A 20876-nucleotide genomic window follows, 5' to 3' on the forward strand; every position below is an offset into this window, starting at 1 on the left:
GAACTAGACATTCCTTTTCTCGTATTTGAAACGTGGTTTACGAATGCCCAGAGCCGTTTATTGGGTGGTGCGAATGTCTATCAAATGCGTCTGTAGCTCATAACAACTTCGGTGTGTCGTCATCGTCTTGCTGCCCTCCCTCCGTTCTGTGATTGGTTCATTCGTTGAGGTGAAAACGAAGTCCATAGAATCCAGGCTGCCTTAGCAGCGTGAAAAAAATTGTGCGCCTAAGGCAGCATGGGAAAACCCAGGCTACTAGTAGCCCAGTTGCCCTGGCCATGTAAACTACCAGTAGCCCAGTTGCCCTGGCCATGTCTACCAGTAGCCCAGTTGCCCTGGTCCAAATCTACACTGCATCATCTCTGTCCAGAATTCACTCAAGCATAATGGACAGCACTCACAGGCGGAAAGCATAACAGCAGTCACAGGTGGGAAGCACAATGGACAGCCCTCACAGGCAACGGACAGCACTCACAGGAGAGAAGCTCAACGGGACTATTATCCCTTTACAACAACATCAGGTCTTACAGCAACACAAAACAGTGCACATGGCATGGCCCCCTCTGCATGTGTGATGCATCCTCATATACGACAACTTCCGCTGCTAAGTGTAAAGAAATGGGCCACTCAGCAGGTCCACGCATGTCAGTGGGAGTCTCTTTAGCACAGTTGTATGGGAAACAGTTTAGTGTATAGACAAAAATGGCACGGATAGAAACACAAATGACATGGATAAGGGAGACATGTGGAGTCCAAGAAAACAATTTCATTTACAAATGTAAAGATTAAAAAACGACACAAATAGAAAAGGGGAGAATGTGTGTGTGTGTGTGTGTGTGTGTGGGGGGGGGGGGGCCTGATCTGTCCAGACACTGTCGTGCTCATTGTGTGACAGCAAGGATTCACTGTCCAATTAGTTTGGCGTGGTTTCACGGGCGTCCTGTAAGGTGCTTAAGGGGCCAATCTGTCTCGACACGGGAGATCTTTAAGTATTTCCGATCCCTCTAACACACTATTGGATTTCTAGCTGATCCACTAAAACACACTGATTTACTATGCTACTGTGCTGAGCTAGAGCTGGACACGCAGCTAAGCTACCTGACATGTACAAACATACTGTACATATTTTCAAACATACATAGTGAAAAATCAACAGTCGAGGAATCTCGTGTCTAAACATAATCAGAGCCAAAGAGACAAGGATGATTCGCATTAAGAACTTCCAAGAAAGGATCTCATCTCCTTTATATAATCCCCTTAAAAAAAAACTCCATTAAGCTCAGGAACGATGTTGTTTGAGTTTTTCCCCATCATTGTCATATACACTCTTGTAGTGGTTCCCTTTCAGCAGTGAAAAGCCAAGGAGTGGCAATATTGAGCTAACTTCGGCGGGTATGACTTCAAACACCGGCTGTTTCCAGCGCAGCATCTTTCAGTCGTGACACTGTTACGATGGCAGTGGGCTTAGTCGGGCTGCCATCTGCAGCAGTACAGATGGCCGTGGCTCCCGTCCTGGGAATCGCTAATACACTTTCAGTTAAAGGGTTCATTCAGTTGGGTTTAGATATCTCCAAAAAACAGAGAAGAAGAGCCTTGTGTGCAAGTTTACATCATGACAGCGATGTGCTGTATAGCCTCTTGACATGGAGCTGGTCACTCTTCATCCAACATCACATAGTTATGGGGCAGTCGTGGCCTACTGGTTAGCGCTTTGGACTTGTTACCGAAGGGTTGCCGGTTCAAACCCCGACCAGTAGGCATGGCTGAAGTGCCCTTGAGCAAGGCACCTAACCCCTCACTGCTCCCCGAGCGCCGCTGTTGTTGCAGGGAGCTCACTGCGCCGGGATTAGTGTGTGCTTCACCTCACTGTGTGTTTCACTAATTCACGGATTGGGATAAATGCAGAGACTAAATTTCCCTCACAGGATCAAAAGAGTATATATACTTATACTATACTTATATAGTTAAATCCAGCAACTACATAAAGGCATTTGGGTAAAGCCATACCACTGAACCAGTATCTGTGGTTGGAAAATAAGCTATAGTTATAAATTATATAAATATGTTATAGCTCTCGGTTATAGTGAGGGTTGGTGACCAAGGAAGGTATCTGTTGATGACCATCCAGAAGTGAAATTTGCCTCATGGTGCTTTTCCTAAACCTTCCCAGGGGCTTCAGAATGGGAGCCACCGTCTTTCAGAGATTCAGATATTTCTTATTTTCATTTCAGCAACAATGTAAACATGTTTTGTAAGTTGATCTGGATGCCTTTCAGGTGCTTCTACGGTATATGTGCTGTTCAGGGGGCTGTCGGAGTGCGTGGCCGTATTTGGCAGATGAAGGGAGAGCCTAATTGCGTAACACAGACTCCTTGTTTTGGGCTCATTTCCATCCCTACCTAACAGCATGTGTTTGGCATTAAGGCCTCAAATTAGATGTGGAAGCGAAGGGGAAAACAAGCCCAAACTATTTTGGGAACATGACATTATTTATGGCTCCTTGATCCAAACCACAGAATCATACATTTGATCAATACGAGATGAAAGGTGGCCTGGGTCTTGCCTTACATTAATCTCTTTTTTTCATAAATGCACTGCTGTACTTGCAAATAATTCTGTCACTCAGTTTGTCATTCACAAACAACTTGGAGAAAAACAAATTGCTGCCAAACTGAATCAATGGCAAACATCTAATGACATTAAAAACATCAGCGGTTTAATGCTTCTCAGAAGACCTTCATGTGAATCTGACAAAACTAGCCATAGCTACGGAGTTCCAATTCAGTGCCTTCACCACTTTTGAAGATCCAGCTACTGCTGAAATCACAGCCATCCCTGCTGTTACACACAGCCACACCTCAATTCCTCTCTCATTTTCTGACAGACCACTTGTGGTTGAACAGCTTGGCAGTCAATTGCAAACAGCTCCATCCTATAGTGTGACACCAGGCCTCTTTCTAACATTGTCCCCTCTGATTCCTGCCTAGCCTACTGTTTGAATCCTATTAAGATTCAACCATATTATGGAATGGCTGGAACTGCAAACAAATTCCCCTGATTTTTAAAGGCTTCACATATGGACATCATAAGTAAAGTATAACTAAATCAAATGTTTATGACTTAAAAAAAAACCCTTAACAATCACAATTAAACAAAAACAATGTAAGTGATATTTAGCATGATCTGTGATGTGTCATACAATAAAGTAGGTCTACATAAAGAAAGTAGAGCTATTTGGTCATCCTAACAACAAAAATGGCTTGCAAACACACCAGTTCATGAAAGCAAACAGAGACAGATATCCAGATCAACAGTGTCAATGTGATGTAGCCTGTACACCAACAATCCTCCCTCCAATGGTCTTGATCACCAAACCAACCTCACTGCAGTAATTGTTAGCCCAGATCAGTTTGTGGTTGGTGGTTTAGGAAACATTCCGAAGAGGGAGAGACCAGAGCATTTTAATGCTGGGAATGACTGGCAGATGCCTTTCATACCAACGCAGAACAGAGAGCACACAGCACACAGGCCGAGGATGAACACGGAGAGTGGGAAAACCTCCAGGTTCTATATCTCCCATAACAACCCTATAGATACAATGTGAGTATATCTTCTGAGGAGGAGATTGTATCTGTCTGAATGGTGACGCAATGCATCAAAGAATAAAATAATAGATGAAAAAAGACTAGATGAAAGAATAGTCCAAAGGTTGACTGAATGAAATACACACATAAAACAACTTCTAACACAAAAGGAGGTACACGCATAAACAAAGATCATAAAACACTCACAGACAGAGAGCACTGGGCATTTGAACTTCTGTGGTGAAGTGGACCATAAACGACTGCTCTTACATAACTCTGTGGCCTAAGGTCACAAATCGGCATATATTCTCGGTGAAGTCAGTCAAATCTCCATGCGGCTGTTGTGCTGGCCTTTGATAAAAGAGGAGCCATAAAGAAAGGAGAATAAAAGGCAGATAGAGAGACAGAGGGAGGAGGGGAGAGACAGATAGAGAGAGACAGAGGGAGGAGGGGAGAGATTGTACACAAGCTCCATGAATGGAAACGAGTCTCTGTGTAGTCAAAGCACCTGGCGAAGAGTTGACAGACCCAAACCTCGGCTGCTGCAGCAGCTTTGTACCTCTACCACTACAATCCAACAAAGCTCTCGTGTGCCCCAGGCGAAGGCACTGAAGACAGTGGCCTTCATTTCCATAATCACATTGCCCTGCTTTATTTTTTCCTTGTAATTTGCATTTGCAAGACAGCGACTGCATCAGCTGTGATGTGCTTGCTGTGCAGGACCAGTCGTTCAGTTGTTTTTGTTCCCCATCAGCTTTTATGCATGTTAGCTTCGTGATATACAATATATGTTCCAGAGATCACATGTGAGGGTGGTGTTTGTTGTACACCAAGCCAGTTTGTTTTACTCAGCTTGGCCTGGAGGGGCTCGTCTCCAGCCTCCATGTTGAATGGCAATGATCAGTATTCCTACCCGCTTCAGACTTGACATTGTTATGCAAAAAACATGCCTCAATGACTGAATGACCTCAGACTTTGTATTAGTTCAAATACCTTTACTTTATAAAAAAAACTACATTTGGGTTTCCGTAATTGTTTCTGTGTGAAAGTTCCAGCTGTGAATATGGCAAAAAAGATCACCATTTCAGCCTTCCAATCTGCACATAACTACAGGAGATCCCTTACGAAAATCCACTATGGTTTCCTATGGTATTGATACAGTAACTATGGTTTTACCATGGTACCCCATGGTGGTGATGATCACCATGCTCCTAACCATAGTACTACTATGGTTTATGCATAGTTCTTCATAGTAGCCTTGGCACCACCATGATTCCTCTATCGCACTTCATGGTGACTATGGCACTACTATGGTTTTAACATGGTAACCGTGTAACTACTATGTTTTTTTAACAGTCGATGAAGTTGGGTTAGGGAAAAACATGGTTTATATCTTCTGAGGAAAACCATGGTTTATACCCTTTGAGGAAAACCACGGTTTATACCTTCTGTGGAAAACCATGGTTTATACCTTCTGAGGAAAACCATGGTTAATGACCATGGTAATGTTAGGGTTTAACCCTTGTCTGGTGGACCCACCACATTATTAAGCTTTTATGGTTCATATTATGATCATATGATCATTTTAGTTTTTTGTGAGAAAAACGAGGAAATTCAATTATAAAATTCCCACACACAGACACCTACACTCAGACACGCACACATACAGACACAGACAGCAGGCCCAGTTTGGAGGATGACACAGTTAAGGTACATATAACACTTGAGTCCAGTAGACCCGAACACCACACAGTAATAGTATACACATAGTGGCTGACCCTTAACTACAGGAGATGTATGACTGAGCCAGACCCGGCTGGTTTGTGGACACAGAGCTCCTATGTTCCTGCAGTCCGTGGCCTCGACTCCATATTAAAACCCTGGTAGGGCGTCTCTCTGCAGAAGAATGTCGGAGCTCTGACCAACATCTCTGGCCTCAGCAGAAGTGTTGTTTTTTTCTTTTAAAGGACAATTTCACTGAAGTTATCTGCTCTGAATGTGACCAAGGGATCAGTGGACGACTTCCTGTTCATGATTTAGGAACGTTTTTACGTTTTTACCTGAACAGTCTGGTGGTGCTGATAGGAGCCTGGTTTGAGGGCTCAGGTGTGGCCGTCTCAGGTGTACCCGAGTCGCTCCCTGCAGGTGAAACCCGCAGGAAGGCTGGTTTGAGGTCTTAAACATGCCACACATGTCACAACAGCGATGCAAGAGCGATAAAGAAGAGGCTTGCCTTTGTACTGCACGAGGGAAATGGTCTGGGACAGAATTCCTTTCTCATTTCAAAGAATTACTGGAAAACCCATCTGTGTCCCCATGCATGATTGCACCATCCGTTTTTTTAACCAAACACACATTTTCAATGAAATCTAATTGAACAAACACAAAATTGTGAGTTCCACGAAGTGGCATGTTGGTTCTGTAGGGATTGGAGGTGGTTGGGGAGAACAGGGGAGAAGGCTCTGGGCTGTTAATATTTCATCAGACACCATTATTATTATTTCACTACTACACCACAGCTAAAAGCACTCTATACAGAATGGCAAATTAGAAAGTCCCACTTTTGAGGTGGAATGCCGCGCCTTGGTATTTTATGACATTTCTTCCTTGTGGATCCAAATCCAATGGAGGCGACATCTATCCAAACTGTATTTAAATTAATCAAACAGTTTAATTCATTTTTAACACAAGAAGATGCCCTACAATTCAGTCCTGATACCGAATGAATGCTGATCATACTCGGAGAAAACACAGTGGTTAATTCTAAGAATGCTGACATTTTAGTGAATCTCCATGAGAATCTGCATAAAACAGGTATTTTCTTACTTTATTTTTTATTTTTTGTCTCTGAGGTCACTCAATAGATCGATCTATGGTGAATCAGCCATTCAAAGTGGATTATAATCTAAAAAGATTAAAAGGCAGAATTCCCAGAATCGAAGCCGCTACCATACGCCTCGAGGGAGCCAGCCTGGAGAGGTATGTGGAACAGTCTAGACTTTGTCACATAGACCACCGCCAATTGCTTGAAATCTCATAACAATAACCACTCCAGACAGCCTGCTGCAGTTGGACAGGACTGAACACGCCCAACCAGCAGAGGGAAGCCCTCTTTCCTAAAAATAGGATTCACAGTCGACAGAGATACCCGTGCATGCGGAACACAGACATCCCTGTGTTCGAGTGCCATTGTTCACTTATCAAGTGGATACATGCCACCCGTTTTGCCTATAGATCCTATAGGCTACTCTTTCTACTGTGGCAAGTGTACGTTGTTGTCCTGTGTGTGATAGCATTTCTCATCAAATTGTTAAAGGAGCACACGATGGTTTGTAACAGGAGGGGATCCCGGGTTTAATGCACTCACTGTCAGGTTGGTGCGTTTCCAGGCCAGCATAATGGCGTTAGTGAGGAGTACAGCGCATTTGGACAGGGCTGACCAAGTCATGGCAGACACACAGCTCTGCGGTCACTTCGTGGGGATGGGAAGCCCTGATGTCAACTTCATTACGTCTGCATTTTATTGTCACTCCAAGAAAAAAACAAACAAACCACTTGAGATGGTCTTCAAAGACACAAATCCTGTCCTCAGTTTCATAACTGTTAACTGTCAAATTAAAGAGATGAAAAGGTAAACAATCCTCCGACTGCACTGAATTACTAAACTGAGTTTGTCACCATCATCCAGTTCACATTCATGGACGTTTGCAGGCCTACTGTATAGCTTTATACAGTAGAGACATATAACCTACAGTGTAGCATAATGTTCCTGCTTTGTCTGACTGGCCGTCCAGAATCTGGTCAGACCAGCCATGTGCAGTTAAGGAAAGGGACGCTAATGTCTCGGAAGGCTGCAGGCTAATTGAGTGAGGGTAGAATGGCTGTGATCGGGCAAAGGGGAGGCTTGGGTTAGGGCTTAATTGGACATGGTCCTGTGTCAATTAGTAGAGGTGGTTAACCAGGGATGCTCTGGTCAGTACACAGATGTTACAAGAAATCTGGGAATTCTGCCAATTGCAGCAAAATGAGAAGCACTGAGACCATCCAATGTACACCGGGTCTCCCAACAGAAAGTCAATTCTACTCTGAAATGTCACTTTTAAAGGCGTGATGGCAGTCGCTGGATTATTTGATTAAAAGCTGGGCTGTTGGACTGTACTGCCCCTCGTAACAGCCCAAACCCCACACAAGCGGTTGCTGACTAGGAAGCATGGGAAAAGAAATCTCAGCCAATCCAGACCCAGAAGGAACAGCACCTTAGTCTGTGGTGAGATTCTAAAATGGCCACCGTATTTCGATTCGGGCTCTGTTCACCTGTCCCAGAGATGGGTTCCCCTCTCCTCCAGCCCTCTCCATGTGCTCTTCTAGACGTGTCGGTGGCAGCAGGAGGATGCGGACGGCCCTTCCGTCAGAGTGCACATTTTTCAGACAGGCCTCATGAAGGCAGCTTGATGGGTCTCCAATGGAAATCAAAGTGCATTAAACATTAAAAGGGCTGTCGAGGCCCTGAAGTAGATCAACTGCAGCCAGAAGTAGGGCAGAGAGACTGCTAAGAGGCAGCAAACTGTCTACTTAATCAGACACGTGTGTGTGTGTGTGGAGGGGGGGGGGGGGGTTAAACCTCTGCGCTGTGTGTGTGTGTTTTTGTGTCTTTGTGTGTGTGTATATATGAATATAACAACTCATTTACTGTGTGTGTGTGTTTGTGTCTTTGTGTGTGTATATATGAATATAACGACTCATTTACTGTTCAATTCCTGCAGCAGTGCTTTCACTTCAAAGCATATGTCATATACGGTAATCAAAATTGTCTTGCTCAAGTAGTTTATAATATATGGTATGGTACAAATGAAAGCTGGTGCCTCAGCCTCAATTTGAGTGCACACGGCCCTACAGTATCATGCCCTTTTATGGTGATTTAAGGGCGTTTACCTATGCTAATTAAGAACATTGGCACGCCGTGCCAACTTAAGAAGAAATGGGATTCAGCATGATAAGAACAAAACTGCAAACGATTCTGAGGTTTAAGAACACCTTCGTGAATCTGCTTAAGAGTTTTCGTAGGACCTTCTTAAGAACACAGTTAAGAAAATTCTTAGGAAGATATTGGTGAATGAGGCCCAATGATCTGATGACGAGCAAATAAGTAACCATAAAACTGAACGCATATATGAACACCCCCCAGCCCATCACCACACGCCTCTTCTGGTCTACACTGCACCTGACACACAAACACACACACACCCACAGACACAAAATGCACCCTCGCTGCCTCCAAGGTGGTCTGCATCTGGGAAGCGTGTCTTTCCAAGCCTGGGTAGGGGGGTGTGTGCGTGTGTCTGTGTGTGTGCGTGCGTGTGGAGGGGTGGGGGCAGGGTGGCGGTCGCAGGGGTCAGCTCTCTGAGTGGATGCACCATAAGGGGCTGAGTGCTGCTCCATTTCCCAGGTGTTTATATATGTCTGCATGTGTGTGTGTGTGTGTCTGCATATGTGTGCGTGTGTCTGCGCACCGCAGTCAAAACACAGCGAAAGATCAGTGCTCACAGAGCTTTTAAGTCTTGTCTAGCTTTTTAGTCCTTTAAGATGGAGACCAAACTGTCAGCCCGATTCCTGGCATGATGCATCTCTGCATATAACTCACCTTATTATTGCAAGTGGCCACAAACATAGCATTAGTAAGCCAGTGTATAAAACCTCAACAAGTTATCTTCATGATAGTAACTTGAGTGAGATATTGAATGTTTATTTTCAGATTTATTTGGATTTTTGACCCATTTTAAATTTCTTTGGAGATCTACTAGATATAATGGGAACCAAGACAAAGGCACACAAGTCCTGCTGTCTTAACTAATTATTCATGAGGTCAAATGCTAACGCCCCTTTCATTCTTCCAGCTTGTGCTGTTGTTGGGGGTTGTGGCTTTGTCTTTGCTTGGCTGGGTCTGGCCAGAAGGATTGGGGGTCACCAGAGATATACAGACCAAAGACCCCTCACGCAGCTGGTTCCGTCTCTCTCGGGGTCTGTGGTCACCACGTGTGTTAATGGTCATACATGTGTTAATGGTCATACATGTGTTAATGCCTGTATGTTTTTGCAGAGGATAGAGACAGGGCAGTTCAATGAGGGTCTAGGCAAACTATGAGGCAAATGGCTGGCATGTGTTCCACCACTTACACACCCCCCCCCCCCCCCCGGACAAGCTCAAACAACATGAACTTTTACAATCAGTCAGATTGCGCCTCTGTTGAACTAACCAGTTAGACTGCACCTTACGGATGGAGCAGCCCTGTGACTCGTACGGTTTATGGAGCCCTGGGACTCTTACGGAGGGAGCAGGAGCAGCCCTGGGACTCGTACGGTTTATGGAGCCCTGGGACTCTTACGGAGGGAGCAGGAGCAGCCCTGGGACTCGTACGGTTTATGGAGCCCTGGGACTCTTACGGAGGGAGCAGGAGCAGCTCTGGGACTCGTACGGTTTATGGAGCCCTGGGACTCTTTCAGTTAATGGCTGGAATCACTGGAAACCACTCCTTAATAACCATGAGAAGAGTCAGAAATGACTCACGGAGCAATCATACAGAACTTTGACCATTAAATACTGATATGGCTTTCCAAGTAATGCATTACTCCTCAGGTGAGGCGTACAATCTGACAAATCTGCCATTCACTTTAGAAACACGCTTCTCTCCTAACTAGCACTGCCCTGTGTTTTCCCCTCGTCCCACAGGACGGCTAAGGAGCGCCAGCGGACGCTGTGAGGGCTGTTTCTTACTACGCACAGACAAACAGACACTCCTGAGATCCTCACAGACAAACAGACACTCCTGAGATAGGCACAGACAAACACACACTCCTGACATCCTCACAGACAAACACACACTCCTGAGATCCTCACAGACAAACACACACTCCTGAGATCCTCACAGACAAACACACACTCCTGAGATCCTCACAGACAGACACTCCTGAGTTTCAATCTCACACAAAGGACAACAGAGGCCTCAAATGTTTTTCATGGCTGTCAAAGTCTACCTAGGCCAGTCGCTGCCAGGCTTATTCTGGAGGGATGGACACTGCGTCCCCTTAGAATTATAATGTGCTATCTGACATTTTTGTCAAAATTGAGTTATTGACATTTTCACATTCTGTGACAACTTAAGAAGGTGAGGTGGGGTGAGGTGATTCTTGTAGTTGTAGGCATTTTTTGTACATTATATCTAAAGAGGTTTGTTCCATTTATCAGTATAACTCCATGGAATCATAAAACTTTGAAGCTCAATATCTCAGAACCACTCAGAACGTAGATAGAACCCTATAATTCCAAGGGGACGACTTGCTTGTGGCCAGAAGTGGGCATGAATATGTGTGTGTTGCCCATAAAGCAGCTGTAGTTCCAGGCCACCACGGCTCGTATATGGATGAGCATATAGCCTAGCCACCCTTTCCTCCCTCGTCCTCTATGGCCTTGGCTCTTATATAACAGAAGCTGTGTTGATGCGCATGTACAGTGTGTGGGTGTATGTTGCACACATGTGTTCCTGCTTATATCTACAGAACACCATGACCCGAAAATCCATGTGTGTGTGTGTGTGTATGTGTGTGTGTGTGTGTGTGTGTGTGTGTGTGTGTCTGTGTATGTATATATGTACTGTACATGTGTATGTGTGTGTAATAAAAAACTGACAAGCAGCCTGAGTGGTCAGCAGATCTTCAGTGGTAGTTTAACTGTGACACCGTAGGAAAAGAAAAACAATTATTTAGCTTACACATATATTCAAAGACCTGCTTCTTTAAGGTGCATCATTTTAAAGAGACGGCGCAAATCAATTTGTTGTCTTGCGTGGAGACTTCTCACACATATTTATTGACCTGCTTGCTCATACTTTCATTTCATGTGAGAGCACAAATCTATTCTTTGTCTCCCTCGCCCAGAAAAAGTGTGTCTTACCGTCGCAAAAAAGAGGTGAGGAATGATGCGTAGCACTTTTTCAAAAAGGTGTCTCTCCCCTTCCTACTCTACCTAATTAGAGAGCTGGGAGACACGTTCTCTAATTACAGAGAACCAGGAGCACGTTGTCTAATCGCTCCCCTATGGACCCTCCATCAGGGGGGGCGTGGGAGGTCTCAGCCCCCCAGGGAAGGGAGTGCCTTGTTTAGCTGCCGGAACTGAGGCTGGGACCTGGGAGAGCACCTAACCCCCCAAAAAACATTCCCATGTTAGACTAACCACAGGACACCCATCACACTCGAAAAAGATTCCCATGCTTCCATGGCCATTTCTGGTGCAGAGGAAAAAGGGTACATGGGCGTTCCATTAACACTTTCTGCATACACTGGTCTTGGTGTGTGTGTGTGTGTGTGTTGTTGGGGGGGGGGGGGGGGGGGTATTGACCATTTGTGCTGGTCACATTTCAGCAGATGGCAGAGGGAAGGTGAGATTGGTGACAAAATGTTATACAGGTTTTCTTTTTTGTCTTCACATGGTCACAAAGACCTTTGACTCTACAAACAGTGGATAACTCATCTGCCATGTGCATTTCTAGGACCAATTTGTCTTCTTTAAAAATGGTTTGGTTTTTCCTCCATGACTTCAAAGGCTCAACCTTTTGATATTCAGTTAGTGTCAATATGTGTGGGAGTTGATCTCTCTTTAGCCCTTCCGCATGTGTCTCCCAAAGCTTAAGCCGAACACTTCCCAACAAACAAAGTGACAATAGAAGGTCATTAGAAGATAAGGATAATTTACAATTAGGTGCCAGATGACCTGAGGGGTTTTCACATCTGACAACTGACCAGGTTCTATATCCCAATGTGAATAAAGTTACTGAAACAGATACATACAGATCACAAATAATTCACAGATATGCAATTCTCCAACAAACTGAGTGACAGCAAAGAGCAAGCCGAACCTAATGTTCTGGGTTCAAAGACCTGGCTTCTTTGGTTCCAAGTCAGACTTTATACAACAACAATGTGTAACTTCAACTTAAGCTGGAATGCCACTGTTAAATTCTCCAACAGAATACAGAATTTCTCAAGAGCACACACTCCATCCCTGCTGTAGTTTATGTGTTAGTGTGTATGTGTGGATTATACAGTGTGTATTATATGTTTGTATATATATATATATATATATATATATATATATAAATGTTTGTGTGTGTGTGTGTATGTGTCTGTGTAAAGAGACAGAGGATGTGTGTGTGTAAAGTGACAGAGAGAGTGTAAAGAGAGAGACAGACAGAGTGTAAAAAGAAAGAGAGAGCCCCCCCATACCATTCGCTTTCTGTGTGTGTGAAGAGAGATGTGTGTGTGTGTCTGTGTGTGTGTGTAAAGAGAGAGCGAGAGTGTGTGTGTGTGTGTGTGTATAAAGAAAGAGAGAGAGTGTGTATGTGTGTGTATGTAAAGAAAGAGAGTGAGAGTGTGTGTGTGACCCCCCCCCCCCCCCCCCCCCCCCACCTTGTGTGTGTAGAGATTGTAGACCATGGACACTAAATAGAGCCCAGTCACTTACACAGAGCCCAGTCTCCCCGCTGAGATCAATGGCCATCTTCAAACAATCGCTCTATTCTTCTCTTACGAGGGTGAAGAACAGAGAGGTGAGCTGCCCTGGGCATGTCTTCACCTGGCTGACCTTTCAAAGCAGCCTCAACCAGTGATTTGTATGTGTATGCGTACATGTCACAGGAGGTTAGGCGGGCCTGAGCTTCAGTACCAATTTGTGTACTTAGTCCCCCAAGGGACTCTTGATTCTATTCAGCGAGTTCCAATACCTTCTTCAAAGATGGAATGGCAGGCAAAGTCTGTGTGCTGTGTGTGTGTGTGTTTAGGATGGAGAGGGAGTTGCTCTTGTTGGTAGTAATCACCAGAAATTCTTTCACTTTTGGAAGGAAGACGAGGTAGCCATAGTTGTGTGGTGGTCCTGAGCTGTTGCTGCCAGTAGCTTGAATGTTATTCCTCATTTCTGAAAGTTGTTTTGGACAAAAGTGTCTGCTAAATGAATAAATGTAAACCTAAATGTAAAAAGGGCCTGGAGTGCTCCCTGTGACAAAGTTTTGAATTGTGCTGGGATAGACAACATTCTTATGCCCCTGAACGTTTCCAAAGCAAGAAAGAAGTGCACGGCCTAGCTTGTGGATGATAGCAAGAGCAGGAATTCGACTTTGGCCTACAAAAGCTTTCAGGAAGAGATTCAGCTATATGAAGACTCATGGGAAGAGTTTTCAGTAAACAGTTTGACTGCTGCTAATAAACAATAACTGGGGAAAAGAGCTTTCTTTCTAGTGTGCACTTCTGTGACCTACATGGCTTAATCTTTTTTGGTCAAATCCGTCTACTTGTGTCAGTCGTGAAATGTGGAGGGGTTCAAAACATGTCAGATCAGATCAGTGAAAATGAAATGCCATAATCACCCAGCATATCCCCTCAAACTGCATTGGACTTGAGGTCAGAGTATGTCTCTTGGCTCAGCAAAGCTTCATCTCGCTTTAACTCAAATCACAGAGGGGAAAACCCTTCTGGTCTCAAATCCAGCCATCAACTACTGTCCCAGCAACAGATTTGTAGAACATGGCATCTCGCATCCTCTTACAATTAAAGCAAGACTGCACTGCCATCACCCCCCTCCTGACTGACTAGGTTCCAACTGCTAGACCTGCTGTCTCACAGGAGATTGGAGCTAATTCTGAATATATATTATACACAGTCAATGCTGATATTACACTGAGGTGTGGTAGGCAGGGGAGCCTGAAAGAGTGACAGAAGAAAGTAGACAGAATAGATGTGTGTACAGTTTACTGACCGATAAATGGCCAGTTCCAGAGCACCCATGTAACAGAGCCTGCAATGCTACACCCATTCTGAGCGCGCTGTCAGTGAGCGATCTTCCACATCACCTCCGCTACATTTCAGACATAACCTCCATATTTCTAAGCATATGAAACAATATGCACACGCCATGCTTAGCGAGCGATGCTTCATCTTATTGATTCTAAATTATGCGATGTAATATTACACAATCATGTCTGCTTATAGGAATCTGTTTTTTCAATTTCATATCGCGTACTTGTACTGCATAGGTCACAATGTAGGCTCTTTAAGGCGGTTGATTCACAAGGCCATACACAGGGTAGGCTATGACCAGCAGATACTGTGAAAATGTCACCTTTCCTTTCCTGGGAACTGGTTATTTTACTTCAATTATCTCTCTCTGTATCGACTGAATTGGCCGTCAACTGATTTTTACTGCAATGGTCCTTCACATCTGAATATGTAATTACTGCCGTGGTGTGCGTTTCATCCTATACAGTAGTTGCTTGGTCTGTCGGAGGGGAGCGGCCGATACTAACGTCCAGATTGGAGGAAAAAGATCAGTGGTCCTTGCTTGAGACCCCATACCTGCAGTGCTAGCCCTTGCATTCGCCCATCTTAATCAGCGTGGAGTGATGTGACTGCCGGAGACATTGCCCCTCTCCACTGCAGCCTCCACGCCCATCTCCCTCCTATTACCGATTGCTTGTAATATTTGGAATGAATGCATGCACATTCTTATCACAGCGCTAGCTACTTGATATGCACTCGCCGAAAAGCAATGTCTTGTCCGTGTGCGATTTGTGGGATCGAAAAAAGACTGATGAATACGCTGATGAGCAGGTGTGCGCATGCTGCCGTGCGACACATTGTAATTCAAGTCTATAATTTATGTTACGCTGGCGAACTTCAGTGCATACAATCAGGTTTTGTTTTTTAACGCATAACATTACGTACCTTCACCTGTAAGAAGCACAGACAATATACAGACATGATCAAGAGGATGGATGGGTACTTACGCACTGGCTCCTGTTTGGGATCTAACGCGCTAGCAGCTTGTTGTATCTTGCCTATTTTATTCTGTAGAACCCAAACCCGTTGATTCGTGGAAATTATCTCGTTCTCCAACTCTTCAAATAAGGAGCAGGCATGTTTGGCCAGGTCGGAAAGCTGCCGCAAGGTCCGGGAAAGAACCACATTGTTGATTGAACACAAATCCTCGAATAGCAAGCCCTCATCATTTGGAATTGGATGCCTACACAGAAGCGGTGGCTCCACGATCCGTTTCGCAAATGGCATTTTGAAAAATATAATATCCGAATTCTAAAAAAGGGGGGAAAGAAAAATCAACCAAATCCAAAAGGAGAGTCCAGTAGGTCCTCCTTCAATCCCAGATTCCCGAATTCTTCTTGCAAGCCTCCATCGTTTCTCTCCGGCGATAGAGATCACACACGCTGAGCGCGTAACGCAGCTTCCCCTTAGAGATCTTTGCTGCTCCTCGTAGCATCAGATGCCTTGCCGTGGTATTTTTTCCCAGCGCTTGAAGTTGAGGTGGAATGGGGTTTTAAACAGGGGGAATTGTAAAACATGGATTGGCTATCACCAACCACGGATCTGGAACGCTCCCTTGGCCAATTTTGTGGATTGGGTTAGTCAGTGCATTACACTAGGCTACGTTAGCAAAGGGAGTGGCAGCTACGATTTCATTCAAAGTATCAACAGTGAAGTCAGTAGTGTCTGGTCACCGATACCCCATTGTAAGGTTATTTAGGAGTATAGCCTAGGCATAGTGAGTGGTCCATGGATCTGCCGGGTGGTTTAATGTCCCAATTTCAGATTAAGATGTGTGAAATACATTCTTAAACCTAACATAGCCTAAGCTATTCTAATGGGATGTTGGGATCAGTTCGCATTTAGATTGCTGAATGAGAGACGCTTACTCCGACACATCTCTCACAATCGCTGATTGAGTATTTCTCTAAATCCCAGCTGCTGTTGTCAGTAGCCTACCGTTTAGAATGACAGGATTTAACGGTTCCTATGCAGTGGCTGATGCCGGCACTGGAAATGCAAAGGTTGCAAACTTAACATTGGCCGGATCTCGTCACTGTCTGGCTTTGTTCATTACAAGTCCAATTTTGTTCATGTCACACCAGTTTTCTTTCTTTCTTTTTTTTTTTTTTACTTGTGGACCCAAACTCCATCTGATTCGTCACTTTGAAATAAAATAAGCTTAGTTAGCGAAATAGCTACCGACATTCAACAAAATAGTACAAAATAAGCTAAAACATAAACAAAAACTAGCCTAAGGAATATCATCACTCTTGCTGGAAAAACAAACTTCAACGCCGTTTTACATGAAGATATGTGGCTCCATCTTGTGGTCGAGAACATGTCTTGTGTCTATCTCCAGATATCCTTGCTGAAATTTGAAGTGCACTGACATGAACAAGAGAGCTCAGATCCTATAGCATCTCAATATGTTTCAGACTTTACTGAACTGGGATAGAGATAGAATGGTAGATTTTATACATATATACCATATATATACCATATATAATATATATATATCAATATATCAAACACACACACCGCATTATTGCTCCCCCCACACACACTCACCAATACACCCCCCCCCCCCCCCCACACACACACACCATTTCATCATCCCACTCTCACACACCCCATTACACCCCCCTCACACACACACACACACACACACACACACCGTACCCCCCTATGTACACACCCAATATACCTTTTTAATTACTAGGCTACTTTTAATTTATTCTTTAAAGTTGAGCTGGCTCTTGAACACAAGGAGTTTTATTACTTACAATTCCTTAATGTCAATTCCTTAAAATAGTACATGACAAGTAAACGTTGATAATAATAATAATAATAATGTATAGGCCTGTTAATGGTGAAAATAAGCATTTATTTCAACATAGCATATTCGCCCTGATGTAGGTCTTAATATTTGATGTTGGTCTTAAACATGGCGCCCATCATTTGAGATGTCCGATCTCTCTATACGGCTCTGCTACACACACACACACACACACACACACACACACATAGTAGCAGTACACACCCAGTAGCAGTACACACCTTCCAGACCTCTCAGGTCTCAGGAGAAATACTTGTTTAGTAAAACCTACTGTTAGAACTAGGGCTGTCAATCGATTAAAAAAAATAATCTAATTAATTACATACTCTGTGATTAATTAATCTAAATTAATCGCATATATAATTTTTGCTGTGAAAGTATTTTAAATATTAAAATTCAAATGAATCATTGAATAATCAGCATTAGTGACATTAAAGTTTAAAAACTCTTTTATTATTATTTTCACTGTTCAAATAAAAGTTTTTTTTTCACATACAAGGCATTTCAGGCCACAGATATAACCTAGGGGACACAATGAAAATTAATTAACACTCCCCTCAATGTCAACACTTATTTCTTTGCATTGATGTGCGACTATAGAGTTGATGAACTCCGGTGATATGCAAATTTCTTGCTGCAGACATTGCAGAGGACTTTTTTAAAAGTAAATGTTCCAATCAATGATCCAGGCAGCACATTTTCTTCTCTCTCCTTCATTTTACAGTCTGACTAGAACGGCTCGGGGTCAAAGGTCATACGGAATCGATTAATCTGCACTAATTTTTTAATCAGTTATTTTTTCTCAAATTAATTAATCGAAATTAATCAGTTATTTTGACAGCCCTAGTTAGAACTAAACATCATCAGATGAGATCAAAGTTGCCCCAACTGTAGCCAGTTTTCAAATCTAGACTTAAGACCAAACTTTTCTCAGATGCTTTCTGCTAACTGATCGCATATTTTTTACATTTCTAAATCTGGGAAAGTCTTTCAGCTAAAATGTTAATAGTTTCTATGTTGTTTTTTTTTGTTTTAATTATTACTTTTTAAACACTTGTATTGCCCTTTTATGCTTTTATGTATTATCACCTTGTGTGTTTTATGTTTTCTTCTTATTATTATTATTATTATTTCATTCTTTGACTATTGCCCTTCTATGCTTTTATCAGCTATTCCTGTTTGCTTTTGTTTCTGTAAAGCACATTAAATGACCTCTGTGTATGAAATGCGCTATACAAATAAAGTTGACTTGATTTGACTATACCCAGAAAAGAAGAGAGAAGACAGTGGTAGGTGTAGGAGGGGATGGTGGATGGACAGAACTGGATGTGGTGTTGAATCAGAATTTGCCACTAGATGGTAGCATTGCAAGGATCCAAAATTCACAATTTTTAAAACTATCGAGCCCTGGGTCGGGCATTTTGGCCCTGAAAGGAAATAAATGTGTGCGCGCGCAGTTTGGGATTACTATGGAATTACACTGGGATAACAAGAATCTCCATAGAGGGCTGCTGTTCACTGGGTGCTTGACTAGTATAATCATTCTATGTTGTTTTTTATGTGTTTTAATTATTACCTTTTAAACACTTTTAAACGATTGCCCTTTTATGCTTTTAACTTGTGTGTTTTATGTTTTCTTTTTTTATTATTCTTTAATTTTTAAACTATTCTTTGACTATCACCCTTCTATGCTTTCATTAGCTATTCCTGTTTGCTTGTGTTTATGTAAAGCACGTTGAATGACCTCTGTGTATGAAATGCGCTATATAAATAAAGTTGACTTGACTTAATTTTGAATATATGCATGTCCAGTGGCACAAAAAAACAACATTGAGTTAATGGTAACTTGAAAACAAACAAACAAAAGGTTTTAAAGTTAACATTTCGAAGAGCATTACGCTAAAGTCGGATTAATTTTCATTTCAGTATCTGCTTTAATTCTGAATGTGTCAACTGAAAATGGAACAGACTGAAAGGGTCTGTAGAGAACCAGCCTAATGGGAGGTATTTAAAAGAAGACTCTTTGTCAAAGATTAACAACGAGGAATGGGCTTTTTTTGGGTGTAAATTCATTTCTTTTAGAAATTGTGTAGTGGAGTCAGATGCTAAAACTTCATACCTTTTCCATACTATGCTTATATTTATGCATAATCTCAATTGTGAGTAGGGTTGCCACATGTACTGGACAGGCTAGTGGATTTCCCGGGATTGTTCTCTTGTTTGAGTGACTGTCCCGGATAATTAATAATATTTTCTGGGACACGAATTGTCCCGGTTTTTGGTTAAAACAAACTTTTGATTATAATTTGTTCTAGTTTCAAATGAAACTATTCGGTTTTGTTCTTGGTTGTGTTTATCATACATCAGATCCTGTGTAGCCTACATACACAGACATAAAAGCCATGCAATCCCACGTTGTAGTTACACGTGCGTGTCTAGCCTAGTTGCTCTGTAATATAGAAAGGGACAGCAGCAGGGAAAGGAGTCCATAGCGAGTGTGTGTGTGACTGCATCAATGAGTGCATCAGGTCAAATATTGGTAACAGGAAATGAGAGAGAGAGATAGAGAGAGGCTGGCAGGTTCCAGGTGGCTTATCATTGTTGATATCTCCTTTTTAATATAAGAAATGCATAACTGCTTGTAACAACTTAATATTATGCATAGTATGTTAGATAGATAGATAGATAGATAGATAGATACTTTATTGATCCCCAAGGGGAAATTCAAGGTCTCAGTAGCATACAGACATCACACACAACATGCACTTACAGCAGAAAAAGTAATATACTGTACGTATAAGAAAACTCCACTGTACAATAATAGAGACAGTAGAAGATAAACATGATACTAAAATAGGCCTACTAAATGCTAAATATACTATAAAAACTAAATCAAATATCAAATATTAAATATTGTTAATATTGTGTTATCAATGTAGCACAAACAAACAAGGCTAGAGTTTATGGATTAGCCTTATATTTTACAAAAGTTGATGAAAGGTCTTTATGAGAACCATTTAGACTAAGCGACCTTAAAGTGACAATGCACCATATAAGTTAAACAGCATAATACAATTTAGAACTTTTTTTGTTACATTCTACCAATCTGCAGAATGACAGACAGGATGTTGTCCTTTCCACAGGATGTGGTTGGGGTCTGTAACTAGGTCACATACTACATACTAGGCCCAGTCTGTGTTCACATCAACTGGAATGTGAAAGTGACCACAATTAATCTTATTTCAATGAAGGTTGTGGTTTGCAAAAGCATGTTGAGTGCCTAGCCTGACGTTGTCGAGTCTGATACTGAGAAATCTAAGACAAAGTAATATACACTGTGTACAAAATTATTAGGCAAGTTGTATTTCTGGGGATTAATTGTATTTTTGAACAAATACAATGATCTCAATCAATCAAATGTTAATAAACCTCAAACCTGAATATTTAACAAAGGGAAAGTGAGTTTTGGCTTTCTCAGGAGAAAATCTATGTGTGCAGAATTATTAGGCAACTATTGGTGTGCCGAATTATTATGCAACTAAATAAAAAACTGAAATTTTCCCACTCCACTTGTTTATTTTCATTTCTGTGAC

At 42.5% G+C, this 20876-nt stretch overlaps 1 protein-coding gene across 3 annotated transcripts in view; it reads right to left on the reverse strand.

Moving 5' to 3' along the window:
• Positions 1 to 15946, reverse strand: part of nhsb (Nance-Horan syndrome b (congenital cataracts and dental anomalies)) — a 71277-nt gene extending 55331 nt beyond the window's left edge. For 2 of the 3 annotated variants that reach the window (XM_042080152.1, XM_042080151.1), the window contains exon 1: positions 15413 to 15946. In XM_042080152.1, the coding sequence (XP_041936086.1) occupies positions 15413 to 15692 (280 nt within the window). In that variant the 5' untranslated portion in view covers positions 15693 to 15946. The remainder of the gene's footprint in view (positions 1 to 15412) is intronic. The other variant, XM_042080153.1, reaches the window with a different exon arrangement.
• Positions 15947 to 20876: the final 4930 nt, after the last annotated feature.

The sequence above is a fragment of the Alosa sapidissima genome, chromosome 23 (assembly GCF_018492685.1).
Source record: "Alosa sapidissima isolate fAloSap1 chromosome 23, fAloSap1.pri, whole genome shotgun sequence".
NCBI classification, from domain to species: domain Eukaryota; kingdom Metazoa; phylum Chordata; class Actinopteri; order Clupeiformes; family Clupeidae; genus Alosa; species Alosa sapidissima.